This window comes from Protopterus annectens, chromosome 5.part0, assembly GCF_019279795.1.
Source record: "Protopterus annectens isolate FY-2018-M chromosome 5.part0, PAN1.0, whole genome shotgun sequence".
In the NCBI taxonomy this organism is placed as follows: domain Eukaryota; kingdom Metazoa; phylum Chordata; order Ceratodontiformes; family Protopteridae; genus Protopterus; species Protopterus annectens.
Genome location: NC_056735.1, coordinates 624,061,846 through 624,087,186, shown reverse-complemented (window position 1 = coordinate 624,087,186; position 25,341 = coordinate 624,061,846). Strand labels below are relative to the sequence as shown.

General features: G+C 42.2%; 1 protein-coding gene across 2 annotated transcripts in view; it reads right to left on the bottom strand.

Annotated features, from left to right (window-relative positions):
• PPP2R3B (protein phosphatase 2 regulatory subunit B''beta) overlaps positions 1–25,341 on the bottom strand; it is a 1,731,184-nt gene that overhangs the window by 439,564 nt on the left and 1,266,279 nt on the right. For both annotated transcript variants that reach the window (XM_044072461.1, XM_044072462.1), the window contains exon 7: positions 20,402–20,558. In XM_044072461.1, coding sequence (XP_043928396.1) covers positions 20,402–20,558 — 157 coding nt within the window. The remainder of the gene's footprint in view (positions 1–20,401; positions 20,559–25,341) is intronic.

Sequence of the window (25,341 nt, the reverse complement as noted above, 5' to 3'; positions counted from 1 at the left end):
AAAAAAGGCCAGCACCACAAACACCACCAACTTCAAATATTTTGTAATTTTATTAATTTAAGTATCAGACCGGTTTTGGCATATATATGCGTATGCCGATTGACCCCACCCCCAATTTTAAGAGAGATATTGATACATTTTTGTTACAAGTGGTTGAAGAAGGTATCATCAGTGAAAATGTCAAACATCTCACGGTTAAGGAACCTGGCATGCAATATTTACATATTTTGCCCAAAATACATAAGAGTTTGAACCAACCCCCTGGAAGACCCATTGTGTCTGGAATTAGGTCTCTTACAGAGCCGCTTTTAAGTTTTTTGACCCAATATTTACAGCCTTTGTAAACACTTCATGCAAGAATTAAGGATACAACAGAATTTTTGCAGATAGTGTCTGAATCACAACTTGAACCAAATTGGTTGATGTGCACTCTGGACATAAAATCTTTATATACCAGTATAACCACATTGGGTTGGTTGACAAGCTCTGGAATACTGGTTGAACAAGGCCAATCTTTATCTTCCAGGTTTCAATACTTTACTCATTTGCTTGGCTGAGCACATCTTAACTAAGAATGTCCTCTATTTTAGGGGAGATTGTTACTGGCAAACCCAAGGTACGGCAATGGGGGCATCTTTTGTCCCCATTTATGCCGATTTATTTATGGGGTTTATAGAGGAACTGATGGGTTTATAGTGATTCTCACAATATGTACTTACCAGAAATTGATATATGGAGGAGATACCTAGATGACATCTGGCTCGTGTGGAGTTGTGAACTTGATTATTTAACAGAATATATATAATATCTTAATGAGAATAAGTGGGGGGTAAAGTTTACCCTCACTTACAGTAGGGAGGAAATCAATTATCTAGATGTTAAAGTTTTATGTCAGGAGGATCATACTTTAAAAACGCTGGTATTTAGGAAATATCCTCAATATAATAGCTTATTATATGCATCCAGTTTGTACCCCAACCACACGGTGAGAAACATTCCGAAATCGCAATTTCTGATAAGATGAATTTGTTCGTCTGAGGAAGATTACAACATATTTAAATAGACCTCACATATAGATTTCTGGTTACGGAATATAAACAGAGGGACGTGCACAGTGCAAGTGAATGGGCATCTAGAAAACCTAGATTAGAATTATTACAGTATAAAAGGAAAATCGATCCGGGGGGGGGGGTCAGAGGCCATTGGATTGGTAACTACTTATGGTAGGAATACAAATTTATTGAGGGAAGTGATCCAGAAACACTTCTTATGGTGAATGAAGAATTGGGTCAAATTTTATCAGAAAGATGCCCGTTTTCTTTTTGTAGGGGGAGAACACTGGGTTCATATTTTTCTCATTACAAAAAGGTATATAGGGAGGTTCAGACTGGTCATCAGACAAGTCTTACAGGGGATAGATTGGTTGGTTCATATGCATGTGGACATTGTACTTTTTGCAAATGTATGTATACAACTAAGCAGTTCACCAGTAAAAATACTGGTAATATTTTTGACATTCATATCTATGCAAATTGTGGGTCAGACTGGGTTGTATATTTGGCTAGTTGTACACGTTCTGCCTTCTACGTTGGGCAAACTTCCAGGCCTTTACGGCATCGGATGTCTGAGCATTTTAGTGACATTTGTAATAAACGGATAACTAATGCCTTGTATAGATATACCCAGTCTCACCCTACGTCTAGATATTCTTTCATTGTGATTGATAAAATTGTGGGGGCTAGATCCTTTAAGACGGGATGGCATTCTATTTTGAATTATAAAGAAAAGAAATGGATTGTAAAACTAGGAGGTTTATTTGCACCGGGTCTCAATGACAAAATGTAGTCATATTACTGTAAAGGGAAATGAGATCACAGGAAGTAACATACCTTTTTGTATATAAAGATACCATTGGTTGATATGGTTTATCACTGATAAAGGCTATATGCCGAAACCGGTCTGATACTTAAATTAATAAAATTACAAAATATTTGAAGTTGCTGTTCTTTGTGGTGCTGGCCTTTTTTGGATGTTTACAGCATTATGCTGGCCGTTTGCATCGACCATACATGCTAGCTCCTTTGGGTGTGACATTTATACAAAACTCACATATTGCTAAGGATCTCCAACCCCTATCATCACTAAAGAACACTTGATAAAACTACTCTCTAAAACAAAACAAAAATTCCTCTATGGGACATGATAACATACTAGGCTGATTGTTGAACAGCAATCTTACTTGAGCTTATTTACCAGCTTTGACCTAGAGGTATGGTGCACACAGCATTTGTGATGTCACTTCACAAGGGTGGCCCCACCACGGACTCTGGAAATTAAACCTCTCAACTTGACAAGCCTCATCTGCAAGGCCATGGAGCAGGTAATAACTGACATGATAAACTACAATATTAAAAATCTTTTAAGACTTGACCTCCAGAAGTCTGGCTTTGTTAAAGGTAGAGCTAGTTAATTTTTTGAGAAGGTAACACAAACCATGGACTGTGGTCGCACTGCCTATAAATCATATATTGACCTCACCAAGGCACTTAATACCATACCACATGTTAATATAATTAAACTAATGAGCTCCAAACCAATCCCTATTTAGTTAGGTGGATAGCAAATTTGCTGAGGGATAGAACCCACACATCAGGTGTGGTAAGCACGTCCTCAGGGAGCATTAAGGTAACTCAGTGGGGTCCATTAGGGATCTATGCTAGGACCTCTGCTATTCAGCATATACTTCTGTTCTCTTATCCCAAAATCAAAAACAGGGATTTCTGGTTAACCATGTTTGCAGATGATTATAAACTGGGTATCAAACTCAAATTCCCTTTTGATAACCAAAAACTATAAAGTGAACCTAAACATGTTAATAGCTAGTGTGCTCAGAAAACAGGCTAAAACTGTATGTTAAAAAATGCAGTAGTTTTGCATTTTGAAAACAACCCCCCACTCCAAAACGAAGACATTGTAAGGCTACTTGGAACAGATCATCAGGTCATAACAGTGGTTAGAAATTTTTTCTGTCTAGCACAGTTGATCGCAAACAGCATCTCCTCCAGATCCAAAGAAGTCTTTAGTGTGCACAATTAAGAGGGGTGAATCAGGCCAGTCATCAAATACAAAGCTCTCCTTGGTATCTATCTAACAAAACATATCCCTAACCATCTGATCATGCCCATCATTGAATACAATAACACCCTTCGGGATGCATTTTACTAGACATATCAGACAGGGATTCTTGTTTAAAAAAAATCTCAGGCCTAAAAGACCTGTGCTACCAAGAGAGGCTGGAGGCTTTGTCCTCGTATTCAGAGTCCTATAGACTCCTTAGAGATGATGTGTCTTGCCTTCTGGTCCCATTAGGGATTTGACAGTCCAAGATGTCTAATATTTTACAGCAAACAGTCCAGTGAACACTAAAACCAGCAATCTAAACCTGCTTCAGAAAATAAATTACTGTGGACAGACAGATTTGCCACAAGACAACTATCCCTTCTCTGGAACAAACCTTCAGTCTACATCAAGCAATACAGCATACTAACCTCCTTTAAAAAGGAATTGCAGACAACTGAATGGGTATTCATAAATTCACTCCCAGCGTATTGCTCCTTTATAAAAGATAGCAAGATCTAAGAGAAAAAAAAAAAAAAGCACAGCTTCAGGGAACAAGCCAATGGATATCCAAGTGTCGATAATGGAAAAACGCCAAGTAAAAGCTTTCTTTTATTAACGCCAGTATTTCCAAAAGAGTTATACACGTTTTCGTTGCTAAGATGCAACTTCTTCAGACAATGAGAACATCCAAGGGTGTAATTTAAATACACTGATATACATATCATGTGATTCTCATTAACCACTTAAAAGTATACATCTTGAAAAACTACGTAATGTACAATTTCATGCCCATTGATCAACTAATATACATGAATAACACCATATAATTGTTAAAAACATGAAGTATTGTATTATAAAATGCCCCAAATAAGGACAAAATAATTTTGTTATTTTTAAAAAAACATAAAATATTTCTAAAAAATAGTGTAAACGTGACTACATTCTACTGGCCTTTAGTTTTAATATAGGCTTGATAGAAATGTAGTCATTCAAGCCAGGTTTCTTATTTGATTCCAAGAGAATCTGCCAATGAGTCTCCCTTTCTTCCAACTTGGCCTGCCATGGTCCTCCCCTAGGGTCCATGTTGATCCTTTCTAAGACAAAGAATTTATATTTAGCTGTAGGACATGTCTGTGTATGTTTATATAAGGCATTATTAATGTTCGCTTTTTGTACATCATACATGTGTTCGTATATTCTACGTTTTAGAGTACGCTCTGTTTTGCCCACATAATATGCTGGGCACTCTAAACAGGTAGCAAGATATACTACTCTGGTGGAATTACAGTTGTAGTACTCTCTAGCTTTGACTACTCTGTCTAAGGCTGTGATGGTAACTGTCTCATCTTGTATGATGTAGGAACACTGTGGACAAGTTCCACATTTATATGTGCCTTTACGTGCCCGTGTTGTTTTGTTTTGAATAGGGGCATGTTCTAATAAACTTTTGATGTTTTTGCCCCTGCTATAAACCATCTTTAATTCTTTTCTTTGAAATTTAGAAAGATCCGTGATGGCCGTGAATGCATCCCACTCTTGTCTGATAATATCCCTAATGACTGCTGAATTGGAGCTGTATTGTGTAATGAAAGCATGTGAAAATTCAGCCTTATTGTCCCGTGCTTTCTGCCCAATTGAATTAATACCTGTGCCCAATACTGGGGTATATTTGTCTTTTCTACCCTTCACAACCTGTTCCTGAATTTGATTAATGAACAAAACAGGGTATCCCCTATCTTGAAACATGGACCTCAATTTGTTACATTCCATAAGAAAGTCATCATCTTCTGACGTCATACGTGAAATCCTTACATACTGTCCTTTCACGATGCCTCTTTTCTGATGAATAGGATGAGAACTATGAAAATGAATATAACTGTTGGAATATGTGGGTTTTCTGTATACGTTCGATTTGAAACCTCCAAGTGCTCTCTTACTAAGAAGGACGTCAAGATACTCTACCCTATCTTCATATATTTGATAAGTGAATTTTAGGAAATCAGTCGTTGTAGCTAGATAATCCATAAATTCCTTTATCTCACCAATGGACCCTGTCCAAAAAATACAAATGTCATCTAAAAACCTATAATAGGCTACCCAGTATTTTTTGAAGGAACTATTTGTTACAAACTTGCTTTCCCAAATAGAGAGAATGATGTCCGCATAGGTAGGGGCACAATTTGCCCCCATAGCGACACCAGAGATTTGCTTATAATATTCTCCCCCAAAATGAATAAAGTTGTGATGTAATACTAAATTCATTAAATTCATAATGAGAAAGCTGTCCCCGTGGTTTGCCTTGGGGCAAGATGTAATGGCTTCTTCCAACCAGTGTAGTCCTGTTTCATGTGGAATTACAGAAAACAGGTCTACCACATCTATGGTGAGAAATTTGAGGTTGGGAACTTTCAGATCCGGGGTAATCTGCTTTAAAAAATCCCAGGAATCCTTTAGAAGATGGGATGACCTAGGCCATAATTTCTTGAACTTGTAGTCAAGAAATTTTGAGATAGTGGAAATCTTTGAACCTTGGGCCGCTACTATGGGTCTATACTATTTATAATACAATACTTCATGTTTTTAACAATTATATGGTGTTATTCATGTATATTAGTTGATCAATGGGCATGAAATTGTACATTACGTAGTTTTTCAAGATGTATACTTTTAAGTGGTTAATGAGAATCACATGATATGTATATCAGTGTATTTAAATTACACCCTTGGATGTTCTCATTGTCTGAAGAAGTTGCATCTTAGCAACGAAAACATGTATAACTCTTTTGGAAATACTGGCGTTAATAAAAGAAAGCTTTTACTTGGCGTTTTTCCATTATCGACACTTGGATATCCATTGGCTTGTTCCCTGAAGCTGTGCTTTGTTTTTTGTTTGTTGTATACAGCTTCTCTCCAATTTGTGTTTAAGATCTAAGAGAAGGTACTGGGCAAGGCATAAATGGCCACATGTCCCAGTTGCCTTGTATTTCCTATGATTCTAAGAAAACAGACAGTTACTATATAAAAACTGTATTACCATATTAAGCTGCTTGCTTAACAGCATTTAGTGTTCCATAACTATCTGTATTTTTTTGTTTTTCCACTGTCTGAATGGTGGAACTTTTCTGCCTTGACCTTCATAAAGGAGGACTTGAAGGGCTCCGCAAATTGACAAAGGCGCTTCTAGGAGTGTCTATGAAGAGCCACTCCAATCTGAACTGGTAATGACTGGCTCCCAGCCAGAACCGTAAATGTCTCCTGGACTGCCTGTCCATTTTCATATGGTAGTACGCGCCCTGGAGATCGATAGAGCACATCCAATCATCCTGACCCAAAAAGGGTAGAATGGACTGCAGTGTCTCCATCTGGAACTTGGTCTTCTTTACTGACCTGTTTAACCTGTGAGATCCAGGTTAGTTCCTCCAGTCCCCTGTCTTTTTCAGAACTAAAAAGAACCTTGAGAAAGTTTCAGATTCGATCTGGCCTGTGGTAACTTCCTGAATGGCTCTTTTTCCAGCAAACGTTTCACTTCTAAGGCTGCTTGATCCTGAAGATTGGGTGGAACATCTGGGATTGACCGTTTTTGACTTCTTAGGGGTGTTTGGGAGAAGGGAATTTTGTAACCCCTGGATATTATGCACCGTACCCACGCGTCGTCTGCCAGGTTCTTGGGTACAGTGATATTCTGCCCCCGACTGCCTCCAGAGGTGGGCAGCCAGGCAATCCTTCAGGGATTCTGAAAGGGCCTGGCAGAGAAAGTACAGCTGTTTACACTTACCATAAATGTAGATGTTTGGATGTATTCACTGTTGCAGTCCTAACAAATGGGTTATCTGGCTCCCGGTAGCCCTCAGTTGGCCAGAATACCAAAGGTAAGTAAAAATGACGTTGGTTGTAAAGGATGTCAGGGTGTCCGATACAAAAGGAGGCAGCTGACGTCACTTCCTCAGTCTTTCTTGCCATAACAGTCAGGAGCCCCCAGAAAATAAGGCTTAAATCAAAAACCAGTTTGACAAATAAATTAAGCCTGTACCTTAGGAAAAAAGAAAAGGAGAGGACCACAAAAAGGCAGAAGGAAGGAGGGAAACCAGGACTGCAACAGTGAATACACTCGAACATCTATATTTATGGTAAGTGTACACACAACTGTACTATGTTCATCGTATTTCACTGTTGCAGTCCTAACAAATGGGTTGATTACCAAAGCTCAGAGAAAAAAAGGGGGAGGAACCAACAGCATCAAGGGTTGGAGATAATGCCCTGCAACACCACAGTGGCAAACCCTGCCCTGGCTCTGGAAAATAGAGGCAAATTATAATGCTTTGTGAAAGTGTGAACAGAAGACCATGTGGCAGCCTCTAAAATGTCTTTAGTAGGGACACCCCTTAGAAAGGCTGCCGAAGTGGAAACCGCTCTAGTAGAGCGGGTCCTAATGCCTTGAGGCACAGCTTTGCCATGAAAAGTATAACAAAAAGTAATGCAATGTGCAATCCATTTAGAAATGGTCTGCTTAGAAATACCCTTGCCCTGGGCTCCAGGGGCAAAACTGACCAATAACTGTGCTGATTTCCGAAGGTCCTTAGTCCTGTTTAGGTAAAAATCTGTGCACATCAAGAGAATGTAGGATCCTTTCACCTCTATTGCGAGGATTAGGAAAGAATGTAAGAAGGTGTATGGACTGATTAAGAGTCAAGCTGGAAACCACCTTAGGCATAAAGGAGGGATTAGTCCTCAGAGAGACTATCTGCATGGAAAATAAGAAAAGGCTCCATGGCCATCAAAGTTTGCAGCTCCAAAACCCTCCTTGCTGAAGTTATAGCCAAGAGGAAGGCGGTCTTCCAAGAGAGAAACTTTAAATCTGTAGAGGCAGCTGGCTCAAAAGGAGGAAGAGTGAGTTTCTCCAGAACAAAATAAAGATCCCAGGCTGGAGTAGGTGCTCTTCTGGGAGGTTTTAGATTGCAAGCACCTCTGAGAACCATTTTCATCAGGGGATGAGAAAAAATGGGCTGTTCAAGAGAACAATGACCAGAGATGGCTAAAGCATGGATCTTGATAGAAGAAAAAAAGACCACCCTGAAGCAAATCAGCCAGGTATTCAAGGATCAGAGGAAGGGTAGGTTGAGAAGCAGACTCCCCTCTGACCTGCATCCATTGAGAGAACCTTTCCCATTTGCCAGCATATGATTTCCTAGTGCTAGGCCTCTCTCAGCATGTCAACCACCTGTTGGAAAGGGAGGAAGAAAGGGAAAGAGTCATACAATGAGCCATGCTGCCAAATGGAGAGACTGAAAATGAGGATGTAGAATGTTTCCCGTTTCCTGAATCAAAAGATCTGGCTTCAGAGGAAGATGGGAGAGACTGCTAAGCAGTGGATACCAATGCTGTCTGGGGCCAGTCCGGAGCTATGTGAATAGTCCTTGGACGTTCATCCCTGATCTTGACTAATACTCTGGGAAGAAGAGCAGGGAAGGAGTACACTGATAGCAACGTCCAAGGGAAAGACAGAACATCCACTTTCCAGCTCTGCTGTGCTTGCTGTCTGGTGCAAAAGAGAGGTAGCAGATGGTTGTCTGGGGAGGAGAAGAGATCCAGCTGAGGAGTGCCCCAATGTTGAATGATGGTGTAATAGACTTCTCTGTTCAGCTGCCACTTGTGAGGATCCAGGGTTTGCCTGCTTAACTGGTCTGCAAACACTGAGCCTTCCTGGAAGAAACTGAGCTAGGAGATGCAGGTCCAGGGACGCTGCCATGGACCAAAGATTCATGCTTTGCCTGCACATGGAGTAAGAGTGAGTCCCTCCCTGCTTGCTGATGTACCTCATGACCGTAGTGTTGTCTGTCCTGACAAGCAGGGTAACTGGAGAAAGAAGATGCTTGAAAGTCAGTAAAGCCCGCTGAACTGCAATCAACGCTTTTAGATTTATGTGCAGGTGCATCTGCTGGGCGTTCCAATGTCCCTGTATGTATCTGCTATCCAGGTGTGCTCCCCAGGCGTAGTCCGATGCATCTGTAGTCAGAACTTGAATGGCAAGAGGTGCCCGAAAAGGCATGCCTTTGTTTTGTAGACAGGCTGTTGCCCACCATAGAAACTCCGTCTGCAGAGATGGAAGCAGAGGAATCATCATAACCAGGTCCTCTGAGTGTTGACACCAAATGTTCTTGAAGTACCATTGCAATTTCCTCATATGCAATCTTATATATGGAATCATGAGAATACAAGATGCCATGAATCCCAGAGCTTGCAGGTACTTCCTTGCAGGGAGCTGGGACGGGCTTGCCAAGTCCTTGACGTAAACTGAAAGAGTTGTCTGCTTCTCCTGGGTGAGATATATCATCTGGGCGGCTGTGTTCAGACTCGCTCCCAGGAATGTTATCTCCTTGGATGGTACCATTTTCGATTTTTCCAAATTGAGAGTGTAACACAAGGAAGAGAGAACAGTCTTTACAAATTCCAGATCCTTTAATAGCTGTTCCTCAGAACTTGCTTGAATTAGTCATCCAAGTATGAGTAAATCTGAATTTTCTTTTGCCTGCAAAAAGCAATCACTGGGGCCAGACACTTAAAGACTCTGGGAGCAGTAGATAAGCCAAAGGGCAGTGCAGAGAATTTGGTAATATTGCTCGCCCACTCTGAAACGAAGGTACTGCCTGCAACTTTCCCCGATAGGAATGTGCAGATAAGCCTCTGAGATCCAAGGTTACCAGCCAGGAATCCTTTTCTAGAAGTGGTAGCAACTGATGTAGAGTGAGCATTTTGAATTTTGGAATTACTAGAAAAGAGCCCAGAACGGAAAGATCCAGGATAGGATGCCAGGTGCCTTCTTTTTTTGGAACTAGGAAAAGCCTGGAATAAAAGCCCTGGCCTACCTGCTGAGCAGGGACTGATTCTATTGCTCCCAGATGAGACAGAGACAAAATTTGTTATTCTACTTCTGCCCTTTGGTTTGGAGGAATGTCCGGGAATCCCTTGGGAGCTGGAAAAGTGTGAAAAAGAAAACTTGTGCCTTACGGACACCGTTCTGAGCACCCATTTGTCATCTGTGATAGTGGCCCAGACATCTGCAAAAAGGGCTAACCTTCCCCCTAAAGGACACTCCCAGCAAGCAAGAACAGGCAGAAGGTGTAGAGTCATTGAGAGTATTTTGATTGAGATGCAGGCTTGGAGCTTCCCCATTTAGAATTGTAAGCCTGCCAAAGCCTAGACCTTTGAGGGGTAGCCCCCTGCCCCCTAGATTATTTGTAGTCTCTAGTCCTGGAACGGTTCTGTCTGCTGGTATCAGGAAAGGTCCAACTCTTGGAAGGGTAATTCCTGCTAAAGCGAGGGGGTTGAACTTGCAGAAAATCCTTAACAGTTTGCATGGACTTGGCCTTATCCTCCATCTTCTTCAGTACCTCCTCTGCTTTGCTGCCAAAAAGACCGTCTTTATGCAAAGGTACATCCAAAAGCTTAGCCATGACAGGTTCTGGAGGAGGCTGTTCCCTGAGCCAAGCATGCCTTCTAATAACAGATCCAGTAGCCGTAGCCATGCTGGAGGCCACAAGGATGTCAAAACCACAATGTAAAGAATGCTTATTGACCAGACTGGCTGAATTCAGTAAATCCTGCACGTCTTTACTCTCTGCCAAAAGAGGTACACTTGCTAGCCTAGACTTAACAGCCTTCAAGGTGTGCTGCTGGTACTTCAGCATATGAAATAGACAATTGGTAGCCCCAATAGCTAGGGTGGCAGAGGTATAAACCTTCTTGCCCCCACCTATCTAGGTTCCCAGACTCCCTGTCAGAGGGAACAGGATTCCTGGTAACAGTAGCCTTAACTCTTTTAGGGCCTTGAGAAATAACCTCTGGATCCACCAACGGATTCCTAAAAAGAAACAGATGAGAATCAGGGACTCTGTAGTACCGGTCAGGTTTCCTGGGAGCAGGAGGAACCGCATTAGGAAACAAGGAATTTTCCAGACAAACATCAACAACTTCCAACACGGGGAATAGCAAGAGGCCTATGCTGAGGTAAATCCAGAAACTCCCTAATCCGTTTCTTGGATTGGGGATAATCTTGACTTTCCCATTTAAAATGTTCTTTAAGGGTATTTAAAGTATCATCAAAAGAGAAATCCTCTGGAGGAGAGGCCGAAGGGATGGACTCCTCTGTATCTGAATCCTCAAAAGGAGAAAAAGCCTGAAAAAATTCCTCATCAGCAGAAATGCTGGAAGAATCAGAACCTGAGCTGGACAAAGCCTCACGGGAACATCCCTACTCCTTTTAGAAGGAGGAGGCTGAGAACCCCTAATAAGAGTCAACAAATCATTAGCCATTTTAACCATTTGGGATTGAGGAGAACGAGAAGATGCTGGAGCCTGCCTTTTCACAGGCTTACGAATGGAAGATTTACCTGCAAGCCTGAAGGATTTGGGAGGCCTGGCAACCGCCGAAGTTGTAGCAGAGGTTGAAAGAAGTAGTTTGCTGTCAGAATGCAAAACGGAGGCCTCTGACACCGGAGTCAGCTTAATGGCTCCGGCTCCAGCAGAAGAGGCAACCGGCGACAGGTCGGAAGGCAAAACGGAGGCTGAAGACCTAAGGGACTCAGACTCAATCAAGGCCTAAGGTTGTACAACTGCAGACTGCAGGGACTGCAAAGGCATCTCACTGGCTACCGCCTGACTGACCAACTTAACCTCATCAGAGGACTTGGCTTTCTGAGGCCTGTCGCGGTCCTTTATCCTTATGTTTCTTTGGAACATTCGAAGCCTGAAGACTGGCAGACACCATATCATCAAACTTAGGCCAGACTCCAAAATGCTTAGCCAAAATCTTAGCTCGACGACAGACAATACGCTGATTAAAGGAGGCACAGAGATCACACTTGGGATAGTTGTGGTCAAAGCCTAAACAAATAATGCAACAGGAATGAAAATCTCTATGGGAAATCTGCTTTCCACAGGTAAGGCAATTATTAACTTTTTCTAACATTTGATAAGGCAAGAAAAGAGGATCCCCAACGGGGTACTTAGCTGTAGTAGACTTAACTCTTGTAGTCGGAAACCAACAAAGGTAAACTGCCGACCAGCACTCCTGCATGAAAAGCTTCTGCTTCGGGCTCTGCGGCAAGGAAGACTGAGGAAGTGATGTCAGCTGCCTCCTTTTGTATTGGATGCCCTGACGTCCTTTACAACCAACGTCATTTTTACTTACCTTTGGTATTCTGGCCGACTGACTGCTACTGGGAGCTGGATAACCCATTTGTTAGGACTGCAACAGTGAAACACGATGAACATCGTATCTCTGTCGCTCTGTTGCTGACACCCCCCCCACCCGCGATGTTGGCATCTCCTATTTCCCTCTCTGCCCCTGGGAAAAGTATCTCCACGAGTGTCCGGCGAAGCACCCTGGGATTTACGGAACCACATTTTGCCACTCTTTTGGCCTTTGGGATAAGGCCGGAATGGAGTGAAAACACAGACTCCTATGGCAGAGAGAGTTTTGCCATCTCATTCACTCCTGGTAAGAGTCTCACAAACTTGGGGCCCGAACAAGACCGAGCCTTCCAAGGGGGCATTCATAAAGGAGGACTTGAAGGGCTCCGCAAATTGACAAAGGCGCTTCTAGGAGCATCTATGAAGAGCCACTCCTGTGCCTGGAGCCCTACTCTCCCATCAGCTGCGTAGGAAATCAGGTGCATGTAGGAGTTAACAATGGAGGTTAGGGTTGCTAACTGGTTAGCCAACTTGGAAGCTGCTCCCTCAGCTGAAGGATCCTGGAGGGTATCTCCCAGCTCTTTAAGGAGATCCCTCTGAAGTCTTGTGAAATGCGTCAAATAGTTCAGCGACCGAAGTGTAAAGGCCGCTGAAGAGAAAACACGCTTCCCATATCTATCCATGGCTCTAGACTCTGGCAGATGGATAGAAGAGGAAGTCTACACAAGTTCCTTCTTGGTGGCTGCTGCCACCACTCATAGCATCAACTGGCATGCCTTTAGAGAGAAAAGTCTTGTCCTCTAGTGCAGTCATGAACTTGTTAGGCCTTCTCAGAATGGGCTGAATGGTCTCTGGAGCACTCCATGCCTTTCGACTCACTACAGACAAAAGTAGGTCGAAAGGAGGAAACACCCAGGAGGTTGTGGGTTGGGAACCAAATGCGTCCAGGTGCATGGACTCATCCTCAGAAGAGGCAAGGGACTTCCAGTTTCCCCTCTGCCTAAGGATCTCCAGGATGTCTGAGAATGAGACATCTTCAGAAGGGAACCGTGGGGACCCTTCCGAGTCATCCAAGTCCGTGTCAGAAGTGACGGAACTCAGGGGAGTCCGCATGCTTCCTCTTACATTTCTTCTTCCTGGGAACCTCCTCTGAGGCATGCTCAGAAGAGGTCCTGGAAGAAGAGGGGTCACCCTGTGGGCCATCCTGGGGCATCGGTTCCCTACGCTTGGGAAGGAGAGAAGGATCCGAGGCAGACACCAGTATCGATGGGGATGGAGCCAATGGAGCTGAGGGTGGGGATGTCTCTGTGGGCAGCACACTGCTCATCACCTCCAAGGTGCTGTGGGCCAGAACAGAGTAGGATCCGGGTCTGAGGAACCTGGAGACCTCCTCCCCACTGAAGGAGACAGCTCCGAGGCAGATGTGGGAGCCGAACTCACCTGCGCTGAGGCTCCGAGGGGGAGAGTGGGGTCAGACATGGGTCCGATGCCACTTCCCCCCTCGGAGCCAATGAGAGAGTCTCGGTGCACAGACCCCTCAACAGAGCGGACTATCGAGAAGGTTGAAGCAGATGTTGGAACAGACAAGGCAAGAGTTGTCAGAGCCGGCGGTTCCACCACTACTACTTCCATGCATTCCGGCTCCGAACTGGACGCAGTTGGAGGAGGAATAGAAACAGGGAGTGGTTCAGACAATAGCACCACTTCCTTCTGGGTTGGGCCCGACAACAACTGAGCAAATACCTGTGTCTTGAGGAGCCTCTTCACCACTATCTCCACATCATCATCCGATAAACTCCCGGATGATCGAGAGGAGTGGGCCGAGGACCGGTGACTACCTGCCACTGACTGCAAAAGTGGAGACTGAGGCACAGATCTCACCGGGTCCAGCGAAGGAGATCTCAATCTTTTTTTTTGAGTCTGGGACGGCTCTAAAGCTACAGATGAAGCTGCCTGAGACAAGGACTCTTTGGAGCCAACAATAGACTTTGTCGGTACCGAAGATGGAGCCGACAAAGATGCCAGTTTGTCATCGGATTTTTTTGAGGGCTGAGTATCTGATGCTACTTCAACCTGAGGTTTCAATAACCCTCTCAAAATAATTTTTTTGCGCCTCTCCTGCAAAACCCGTGCAATAAAGGCATGGCAACAGAGCACGAATCCTGCTGGTTGACCACACCTACACAATACACACAACTCATGTGCCAGTCCGTAAGGGACATTTTTTGGCAACACGAGTCGCATTTCTTGAATCCTGACTGCTTAGGAATGTCTTTGGACATTGTAAACACCACAAAACAAAAAAACGAACAGGAAAAAGGTATTTTTTTTTTTTTTTTTTTTTTGGAAGAAGGACAAGAGAGCAGAAGAGGGGGTAGCCTCTAAGTTAAACAGCTACTGCTTCCAAAGGGTGAAGGCCTCTAACTAAAATGGCTTCTCCCTAGGTAGCCAGGAGGGATAACAGAACAAGAGAACAACCCTCAATAAAATACGGGCTGCTGACAACAACACACAGGAAAAAGCCTGAGAGAAAGCAATGGCCTAACAACAACAAAAACAGCAGCAATGAGGATAGGGGTGATAAAGAAGAAAAATCAGTAAATCCTAAAGGGAATTAGCCTTAAACAATAACAAATACTGATAGAAAAATTCACTACTTAGCCTGAGCCAGCAGAAGACAATCTCGACGCCGCAAGCGGCAAACGAGATTTGGGTAGCTACTGCTAAGCATGCTGGGATAAGGGGGGTTAGCCTCGAGCCAGTCAGGACTCTACGAGCTTTAGATGTGGCCAAGTCGGAGCACAGATCGGCTCTGAACCCAACCAGAAAGAAGGAAGGTGAGATGGACAACATAACATCCTGCATTAGACAGAGCACCAGCCTACTGCAGAATGTGTACACACACATATATGCATTAGACTGCAGGAAATTAGAGTAGGTGGCTTTACCTTCTCTCCAAAAGACCTGTCATTGGTGGTATACCCTACAGTTCAGTTTTTGGGCCACTCCCTCTTGGCATGTACTTCATGGAGATCGAAGCTAATGTGAAGGGTTTGTTGAAGACCAAGTGTACAGATGACCGACTTGGTACCATCATTAACTCTCCAGAAGACAGCAGGACCTTCCAAGACGGCCATTCTCAAATACATGGCTGGTCTCATAACCACAGACTAAAACTAAAGCCAAAAAAATGTATAAAAGTTTCCTTTGGTAAGCAAGACATTCCCTGTAGCTCTCACACTGGCAAAACACCACAAAAAATTGATTCAGTAGTTAGGGACTTGGGAACCTACATGAATAGACTGCCCTTTGATCATGTTTCTACATGAATAGACTGCCCTTTGATCACCTTTCTACTATTATGAGAAAGCTCTTTTTCATTGCACAGTTTATTAGTAAAGGTATGGCTTGTAGGTCCAGGGATGTGATCTTTCCACTGCATTCGGCACTTGTTAGGCCAATCATTGACTATAGTACCCCATTCAGTAAGTACCGGTCCAAATATGCAATTTAATAAAGGTGTTTAAAAAAGTTATCCCTTAAGACATAGGTAAACATACCTTAATATAAAAGTAAACATACCTTAATATAAAAGAAAACAAACCATATTGACAAGTTTCTAGTTACATACATTACACATCACATAGGTTCTTTTTTACAACTATCATTAGTCCAACATTACATAAACTGCTCAACTCCTGCCTTGCCTTAAACCTCTCTCATCCTTCTTAACATTATGCATATGGTTTCAAATATTTCCACTTATTTCTATGCAATTTACACCTTCCTTTTTCTAAAGATCTCACTTTCAGTTATTTTATCCATGTTACAATAATGAATACTTCAAATACAGTTGATTTAGACTCTGATTTCCACTTTCTAGTAATTGCTTTTTTGCCAGGCACCAGAATTAAACTTAACAAGGCCTTACTATCTCTCTAGGCAATTCAGATCATGTGTACCAGCTCAAAACAATGATTTCTGTAGTTACATCCATTTGATCACCCAGTATTTCTGATACAGTACTCTGTAGGGAATTTTTAAAATCTGCCAACTCATTACACTCCCAAAATATATATCACCAGTAACCTCTTTCTTCCCATCACACCTCCAACATCTGCCATCTACCTGAGGAAAAATTATTTGAAGTCTGCTTGGGGTATAAAAATACATATGCAAACACTTTCAAGCAAAAATCCTAAACCTTTTGGACTTCACTGCACACTTGGGAATCATACACATGTCCTCCCATGATTCCCTTGTAAATTGCTTATCCAAACTCTCTTCTCAGTCTTTTTTAACCTCCTCTGATTGATCTTATAGTTACTGTGCAATATCTTGCATGCCCTACTAATTATCTCTTTAACGGTTTCTATTCTAGACTCGGCTAAAAACTCTACCAGAGCACGTCTTTCACTTAGGATTTCTCTATCCCTTTTTTTTTGCCTATAGTCTGACATCAATCCCCAGTAGGGACGGCAGTCTTAAGCCTGCAGTCCAAATATTTTCTTGGCCTCATCCAATTCTAATACCTTCGCCCTCTCTAGTCATTTGCTCTAATACCTTAGTTCCTTTGTCAGTTTTCTCCTATTGCCTATTCTTTGTACCACTACTTACAGTCATCCCTATCGGCAAAACTCCTTTCTTTATTCTTGTGTTGGTTTAGTTCTTAGAATACTTTCTGCTAATTTATGAATTATAATATTCTATATGGCTGCTGCTATTCTCATTGGATCTGTATCCAAAATCCCACTCTTTCCTTACTTCTTGACCAATCTTCTGCTTGTGTTATGTATCTATGTATATGAGCCTTGTGTAGCTCTAAAATAAATATCCTTTCAAATTAGGTAATCCAAAATCACCTTGTTTTATTGGAAGGATCATCTTATCTCACTTAATTCTTACCCTTTTCCCCTCCAAGATAAATTCCTTCAACCCTTTATTAATTATTGGGGTCTATATTAGATCCACGAATGCTTAAATGTTCAAACCTCTAAAGGTCGACCTTTAGAGATCAAACAGTTAAGCATTTGAATTATTGTAAAAATTAAAAAAAAAAAATCAAAGTAAAAAAAAAAAAAACACAAACTAAAGGGTTTAAGCAGGGGGGCAAGCCCCTCCCTGCACCTCCACACCTCCCACTACTTAAATATGCCAACTCCAAGTTTGCGCTACAGTGTAGGGAATGGGAAATTTCCCATTTCTGCACTGTAGCTCACTGAAGTGCAATCTCAGAGTTGGCATATTTAAGTAGCGGGGGTGTGGGGGGCACAGGGGGGGCTTGCCCCACTGCTACAACACTAATTTATTTATTTTTTTTATTTATTTTTTTACAACTTCGAACGTTTAACTGTTCGATCTCTTAAGGTCGACCTTTACAGATTCGAACATTTAAGCACTCGTCGTCGTAATATAGACCCTAATTATTGGCCACAAATTCTCCTCAGGTTGATAAAAGTATGCCTGACCTGTATATAAAACTAAAGGGACTAAAAACATTTTCCCTTTTTATATCTTAGTATTCATATCCGTACACAAGAGTTCCAGTTTCTCAGTTTTATCATCTTTTGCTTACTCTCTTTCCACGTACCCTTAGCTGCCATAACAAACGCCTTTTTAATCCAGACTCCCATCTTATCGTGTACCCATAAATATGGGTAGTGCTGAACCAATTAATGTGTGGGTATATAATTTATGACTATAGCCTTTGTTTTAGCTTCATAATTTTATAGCCCAAAAAGACTAGAAATTGTCTTAAAATGTTCCACAACGCTGAGATGTCCTTTTTAGATGCATCAGGTACAAAATAATATTTGCAAATAAAACCATCTCTTCTTGATTACCACACCAATTAAATCCTTGAATGTCTGTGTTCCATATTTTCTTTGCCAGTGGCTCTAAATACAAGGCAAATAACAAATGGGGAGAGGACACCCATGCCTGGTTTCTCGGATTAGACACGCCTTATCAGACAGGAACCCTTCCACTTTAATTCTTGCCACCAATCCTTCATATAACCTCATAACTCACCTTAACACTATCAGGGAATGCAAATGCTTCCATTGCCCTACTCAAAATCCCAGCTTACTCTGCTGAATGCTTTCGCTGGATTAAGACCCACCAACAGCAGAGGTATTTTCTTACATCTTGCTTCCCTCTGGATCATCATTGTTCTATTAATATTATCAAATGTTTGCCGCCCCTCCACAAAATCACAATGATTTATATCTATCAATTTTGGCAATACCTTTGCCATTTTTTTAGCTAGTACAAACACTTTATAATCATAGCTTAAAACTGAAATGTGCCAATATGAAGCTAGGTCTGGCGAGTCTTTAGTGCCTTTAAGTATTACAACCACCACAGCTTTATTCTACGGTGTTGGTGCTTCCCATCCTTTTTAAAATACTGTTAAACAAAACTTTCCAGATCTTTATCACTTTCTTCCCTCTTAACATCCAAACTTCCACAAGAATACGATCTGTTCTGTAGACTTTCCTGCAGAATGATTATATATCACTGTTTCTATCTCCCACATCTTAAGTGTTAATTGTTGAGCCCCATCTACCCCTAACATTGGCATAATTAAATTGTCCATAAATATTTCCATCTGTGAGCTTTCTGCTAGCCACATTTGTCTGCTTTATACATATTTTCAGAAACTTTCCAAAATGTCTAATACCTCTAAATGAGCTCCGATTATTTTTCTTGTTATAGGCTCCTTAAGTATGGCAAGAACCCTTTCCACCTTTTGTTGCCAAGTCATTGTACTAAATTATTTTGTGCTCTGGAGTCATCAAAACATAGTTGCTTAAGAGCAATCTTTATTAACATGTAACACAAAGTGAACAGTCACAATGCTTTCTCATCAAGAAAATCAAGGGCCTAAATCAAAACAATTACACTGACTATCTTAAAGCCCTTTCCCTCTTCTGAGTATTATACAAGCTACTGAGGAGCGATCTCTGCCTTGTGAACAGAGCCTCAACAGACCCTGTTCTCTCTGATCTACTGAATATCCGCATGCCCAGTGGTAGAATAAATGCCAGCTAAAGAGATCGTAATCTCTTCTGCAAAACAACAGAACATGTTGGAGGGACAGATATGTATCACAGAGAATATAACTTCTCTGGAATCATCTTCCTCTCTCACATAAAGCAAACTACTTCCCTTACCCTAATCAAATGTAACCCATATGAATGTGTGGGAAACTGCAAATTCATCCCTGGTTTTAGCACCTTTGTCATTTATCGATAGGGATAAGATACAACTGTCCTGCTCGGCTCTGGGTTATTCATATTTAAATTACAATGGCTACAAACATCTTGGGAATGCAATGCTATGCTTCTAAAGACCTTCACAGATCAATAGACTAGTATGAACATGCATACACAACATGCACATCTACAGGCAATTCATAGAGACAGTTCACCTACCACATCTCAGGAAGGACATTGCAGCACTGGGTGAAAAGCCTACTTGAATGCAGAGAGGACACGCACACACTGCAAAGAAGGCACTCTGAGAAGAGAACTGAATTGTAGACCACTTACTGCAAAACAGCAATACTACTCATTGAGCCACTGCTGTGTCCCACACTCAAAAAGTACTGCTTTATTTTCCAAGTCAGACAGAAGCAGTCATTAAATATAAACTATGAAAACTGGTGCAAAATACTTACTTAGCACTATTTAGAAATCATAGAATAAGCAACCACCACTTATAGAAACTTACTTAGAATAAGTAGCACACTCTATTTCAGGTAACTTTTAGGAATGGTTTCTCAATGGGTATGGGGAAGGAACACTGCTATCTAAACAGGTATGAAAAATCAGGAACTTGAACTCTACAGATAGTACAGCCATGTGTTTAAAAGAGAACACGTAAATCAGATATATTTAGGAGGCAGTACCCAAACACAAAGACTTATGAGGCAGCCATTGCTTGAGTCTTCACCAGAGTTGCCCAACAGCACATAACTATAGTCTAAGGAGCAAAAACAAAGTTAAAAAAATCTTGATGGAACAGCATGCCATTTTATATTTCTTTTTATAGTGTACAAACACTGTTCATTATAAAATGTACATCATACCATGATCGTTGTGCCTAGAAAGACTCTTTTTATCAATGTAGAGGTCATGGTCTGTGTCAAGCTCCCAGAATTTGCAGTAGATGACATAGAAATGCTCATATGAGAAATAATCCGTCAGCTGATTAATGTCATCCTCTTCTTCCAGTAACACCACATTCTGTCAGCAAAAGAGACATTTTTCAGTCAGCTACAAAACTAAATTCTTCTGCTACAACAATGTGATCAACAAAAAGTACAGTTTTGTACCTACCATAAATGTAGATGTTCGAGGATCCACATTGCTGCAGTCCTAACTATTGGGTAGTCCGCTGTCCAGTCGGCCCGAATACCAAAGTGGCTGGCGTCGGGCGCATTAGCGTCAGGGTACTAATGCGCATGACCGACGTCATATCCTCAGTCTTTTCTTGCCCCAGATGTCAGAAGACCCTAAAAGACAAGGCCCAATATACCTGCACCAAAAATATGTACAATATATACAAAATATCCGCATATAACCTCACCTACACAACCACCCCTAAACACAGAGGGCAGCAATGTGGATCCTCGAACATCTACATTTATGGTAGGTACAAAACTGTACTATGTTCTTCATTCCACATTGCTGCAGTCCTAACAATCCCAAAGCAGAGGTAAGGAGGCTGGCAAATCATAAAGAAGCAGGAGCTGACAACATGCCTTGCAAAATAGCTGTGGCAAAACCAGCCCTAGACTTAGAGTAGAGAGGAAGGTGATAATGCTTAGAGAAAGTATGCACTGAACTCCAAGTAGCTGCCTCCAAAATATCCTTAGTTGCCACCCCTTAGAAATGCTGTTGAAGTGGCAGTAGCCCTAGTGGAATGAGGCCTAATCCCAGCTGGAATCTCCTTGCCATGATGGGAATAACAAAATGCAATGCAAAACCCAATCCACCTAGAAATAGTTTGTTTCGACACAGGCTTGCCCTGCGAACTCAAAGCAAAAGAAACAAACAACTGCTGAGACTGCCTAAAATCCTTAGTCCTGCTTAAATAATAACGCAATTGCCTGTGTACATCTAAAGTGTGCAAAATCTTCTCCCCTTTATTTTGGGGATCTGCATAGAAAGTAGGCAAATGAATAGTTTGGTTTAAAGCCACACTAGAAACCACCTTAGGCATAAAGGAAGGATTAGTACGTAATGATACCCTATCCTTATGGAAAATCAAAAGGGCTCTACTGCCATAAGGGCCTGCAACTCAGACACCCTTCTTGCAGAAGTAATAGCCAACAGAAAAGCAGTCTTCCATGACAAGTATTTCAATTCAGCAGTAGCAGGCTCAAAAGGTTGTAGAGTAAGTTTTTCCAACACAAAATTGAGATCCCAAGCAGGAGTAGGAGCTCGTGGGGTCTTATATTCTTTGCCCTCTAAGAAACTGCTTGAACAAAGGATGCGAAAACAATGGTGGGTCACAATCATAGTGAGCTGAAATTGCTGCAGCATGAATCTTAATGGAAGAGAAGGACAAACCTTTGTCCAATAACTCAGTAAGATATTGAAGAGCCACACTCAAATTAGGCTCAGAAATCTCCAAATTCTTTGCTGTACTCCAAAATAAAAATCTCTTCCATTTTTCTGCGTACACTTTCCTTGTACTAGGTCTTCTAGCTTCCATAATCACATTTAAAACTTGTTGAGGAAGTTGAGACCTGCTGTGTTTCAACACAGAATATGCCAGGCTGTCAGATGAAGAGAAGCTTGACATTGAGCAGATGACCGTCCTTCTGAGATAACAGATGTGGAATCAAAGGTAAAGGCCATGGAGGCTTCCTTACCAGACTCCTTAGTAGTGGGTACCAGTGTTGCCGGGGCCAATCTGGAGCTATTAAAATCATCCTTGGCTTGTCTTGTCTGACCTTTAAGAGCACCTTTGGAAGAAGAGGCAGAGGTGGAAAGGCATACACATGAAGATTTTCAACTGAAAGAGCATCCACTTTCCAAGCCGTGTGATGAAACCCAGCAAAACTTTGGCAGCTGGTGGTTTAGTGGAGAAGCGAACAGATCTATGTCTGCAGTTCCCCATGACACTGTCAATTTCTGAAATACATGAAGATCCAGTTTCCTCTCGTGGGGATCCATGATTTGTCTGCTTAACACATCTGCTAAGGAGTTCTGTGCTCGGCAGAAACCTTGCCTGAAGAGTTAGTTGCAAGCTGAGTCTCCCATAAAATCATTGCTTGCCTGCATAGAGGATAAGAATGTGTTCCCCTTGTTTGTTGATGTACCACATGACAGTTGTGTTGTCTGTTAGAATCAACACCTGCCCTGGAAGAAGTAACTCCTTGAAAGCCATTAATGCAAACTGGACTGCTAACATCTCCTTCATGTTGATATGTAGATGCTGTAGTCTGGCAGGCCACTTGTCTTGTATCCACTTTCCATTTAGATGAGCTCCCCAAGCAATGTCCGAGGCATCTGTCGTTAAAATCTGACTTCGCCTCTGGCCGGTCACAGAGAGTCCCTTGTTTAGGTGACATTCCTGAGCCCACCACAAAATTCTTTTGAATGCAAGGTATTATTTGAATGACAGTGTCCAAATCCTGGCAGTGCTGTGTCCATACATTTTAGAGATACCATTGCAGCTTCCTCATATGCAGTTTGACATTGGGAAGCACCAGAATACAAGATGCCATGAACCCTAATGCTTGAAGGACTGTCCTTGCAGTCAGCACGGACTGATGAGATAGTTGATGGAAGTAAAGGGATAGACTCTTTTGTTTGTCCGGGGTTAAAAAGGCCATCTGGGCTGCTGTATTCAGTCTCACACCCAGAAAGCACATGTCTTGTGAGGGTACCCTAGGCATCTTAGCACTGCTATAACATATTCCAGATGCTGTAGAAGGTCTTCCTTTTCTTGAGCGAGAATCAGGCAGTCGTCCAAGTAAGGATAGATTTGAATTCCTTTTAGCCTGAAGTAAGCTATCACTGGAGCCAGAACCTTTGTGAATACTCTGGGCGCAGTAGATAAGCCAAAGGGCAATGCAGAGAACTGATAATGAGAATTTCCAGCTCAGCAGATACTTCCTGCAACTTAGTCTTATAGGCACATGAAGGTAAGCTTCCTTGAGATCTAAAGTTACCATCCAGTGATCCTTGCCCAGCAGAGGTAAAAGCTGTTGTAACGTCAACATCTTGAACTTGGGAATGTCCAGATAAGTGTTGAGGATAGATAAATCCAAAATTGGTCTCCACGTGTTCCCCTTCTTTGGTACTAGGAACAGGCGAGAATAAAATCCTAGGCCCCTTTCTGGACTGGCTGAATGGCCCCTATTTGGAGTAACAGAGAAATTTGTGAGCCTCTTTCCTTTGTGGAGGAACGTCTGGCATGCCTTTGAAAGGGGCAATGTATGGAAATAAAACCTGTAACCGTGGTGAATGATATCCAACACCCATCTGTCTTGAGTAATTAAATCCCAATTTTCTTTGAAAGAGACAGTCTTCCTCCCAAAGGAGCTGCCAGGAGAATCTACTGGCAGCTGAAAAGGCAGGTCATTGGGTCTGTTAAAGGACTGACCCCTGCCCTCACCAGAAGTCTGAGCAGGTGAACCCCCTGTTCTAGGCCTAAAAGAACCTTGAGCTCTGCCCCTACCACATCTAGACCTACCCCTAGACTGGGAATCATAAGCAGGATATGTCCATCCCTTAGTAGGCCAATTTCTACTAAACTTGGTGGCTGCACCTGCAAAATCTTTAACAGTTTGCATAGACTTAGCTTTGTCCTCCATTTTCTTTAAAACTGCTTCCACAGGTGAACCAAACAACACATCAGACTGTAAAGGAGCATCCAAAATCCTTGTCTTAACATGCTCAGCTAAATTCTGATCCCTCAACCCGGCATGGAAGAACAGAACTAGTGGCAGCCACCCTCGAGGAGGCCTGTACAGCATCAAAACCACATTGCAAAGAATGCTTACCCACTTGTTCAGACACATGAACTAAATCCAGCAACTCTTTACACTCAATACCTTCCGCCAAAGCATCCACCTTAGATTTCAATTGTGAAAGGAGATAATTTTGATATTTTAGCATGTGAAACTGACAATTCAACCCTCATGGCTAAAGTGGAAGAAGTATACACTTTCTTTCCCATTCTATCCAAAGCCCTTGCCTCTTTATCAGTGGGCACAGGGTTTTTAACCACAGAGGCCTTAACACCTTTAGGTCCCTGAGAAACAGTTTCGGGTCTGCCCCAGGACTCTTAAAAGATACTTATGAGCTTCAGGCACCCTATAGTACCTATCAGGTTTAACAGGAGCAGGAGGCAAAGAATCAGGATTCAGGAAGCCTCTGCAAAACATCTTCCACCACATTCAACACAGGAGGTATAGCTAAGGGCCTATGCTGGGGTAAAAACAAGAATTCCCTAAGCCTTTTCCTGGAATCAGAGTAATCCTGGCCTTCCCATTTAAAGTGCTCCCTCATGGAATGCAGAGTCTCTGAAAATGAGAAATCCTCAGGAGGAGAAGCTGTGGAATCATCCACATCAGAATCAGAATAAGGAGGATACTCCTGCAAATCTTCCGCAGAAGACTCAGAAGCCTCTGAACACTGTTCAAAACTCTCAAACTCAGGTTCTACCCTAGGCCTCTTATCAGGAGGGGGCATAGAACCTCTAATCATAGTAATCAAATCTTCTGCCATTTTAAGCATATGTTTCTTAGGCACAGAACCTGAAGTGCTAGGAGAAGCCCCCACTGAAGCTAAACTGGGCCTCTCAAAGAAGTTTTGGAAACAGAAGGAGAGGCTCTAACTACCTTGGGAAGAGAGGGAAGAACAGTTACCTGAGAAGCCCTCAGCCTGGCCTACCTCCTGAGAAGGCACATCCTGTAACAGTAAAGTCTCTGCCTGAGACTCCAAAGAAACTCCTGGCAAAACCTCTGGCTCCACTGAGCCTTCTAAAGAACCGGCGTCCGGGACTGCCGGT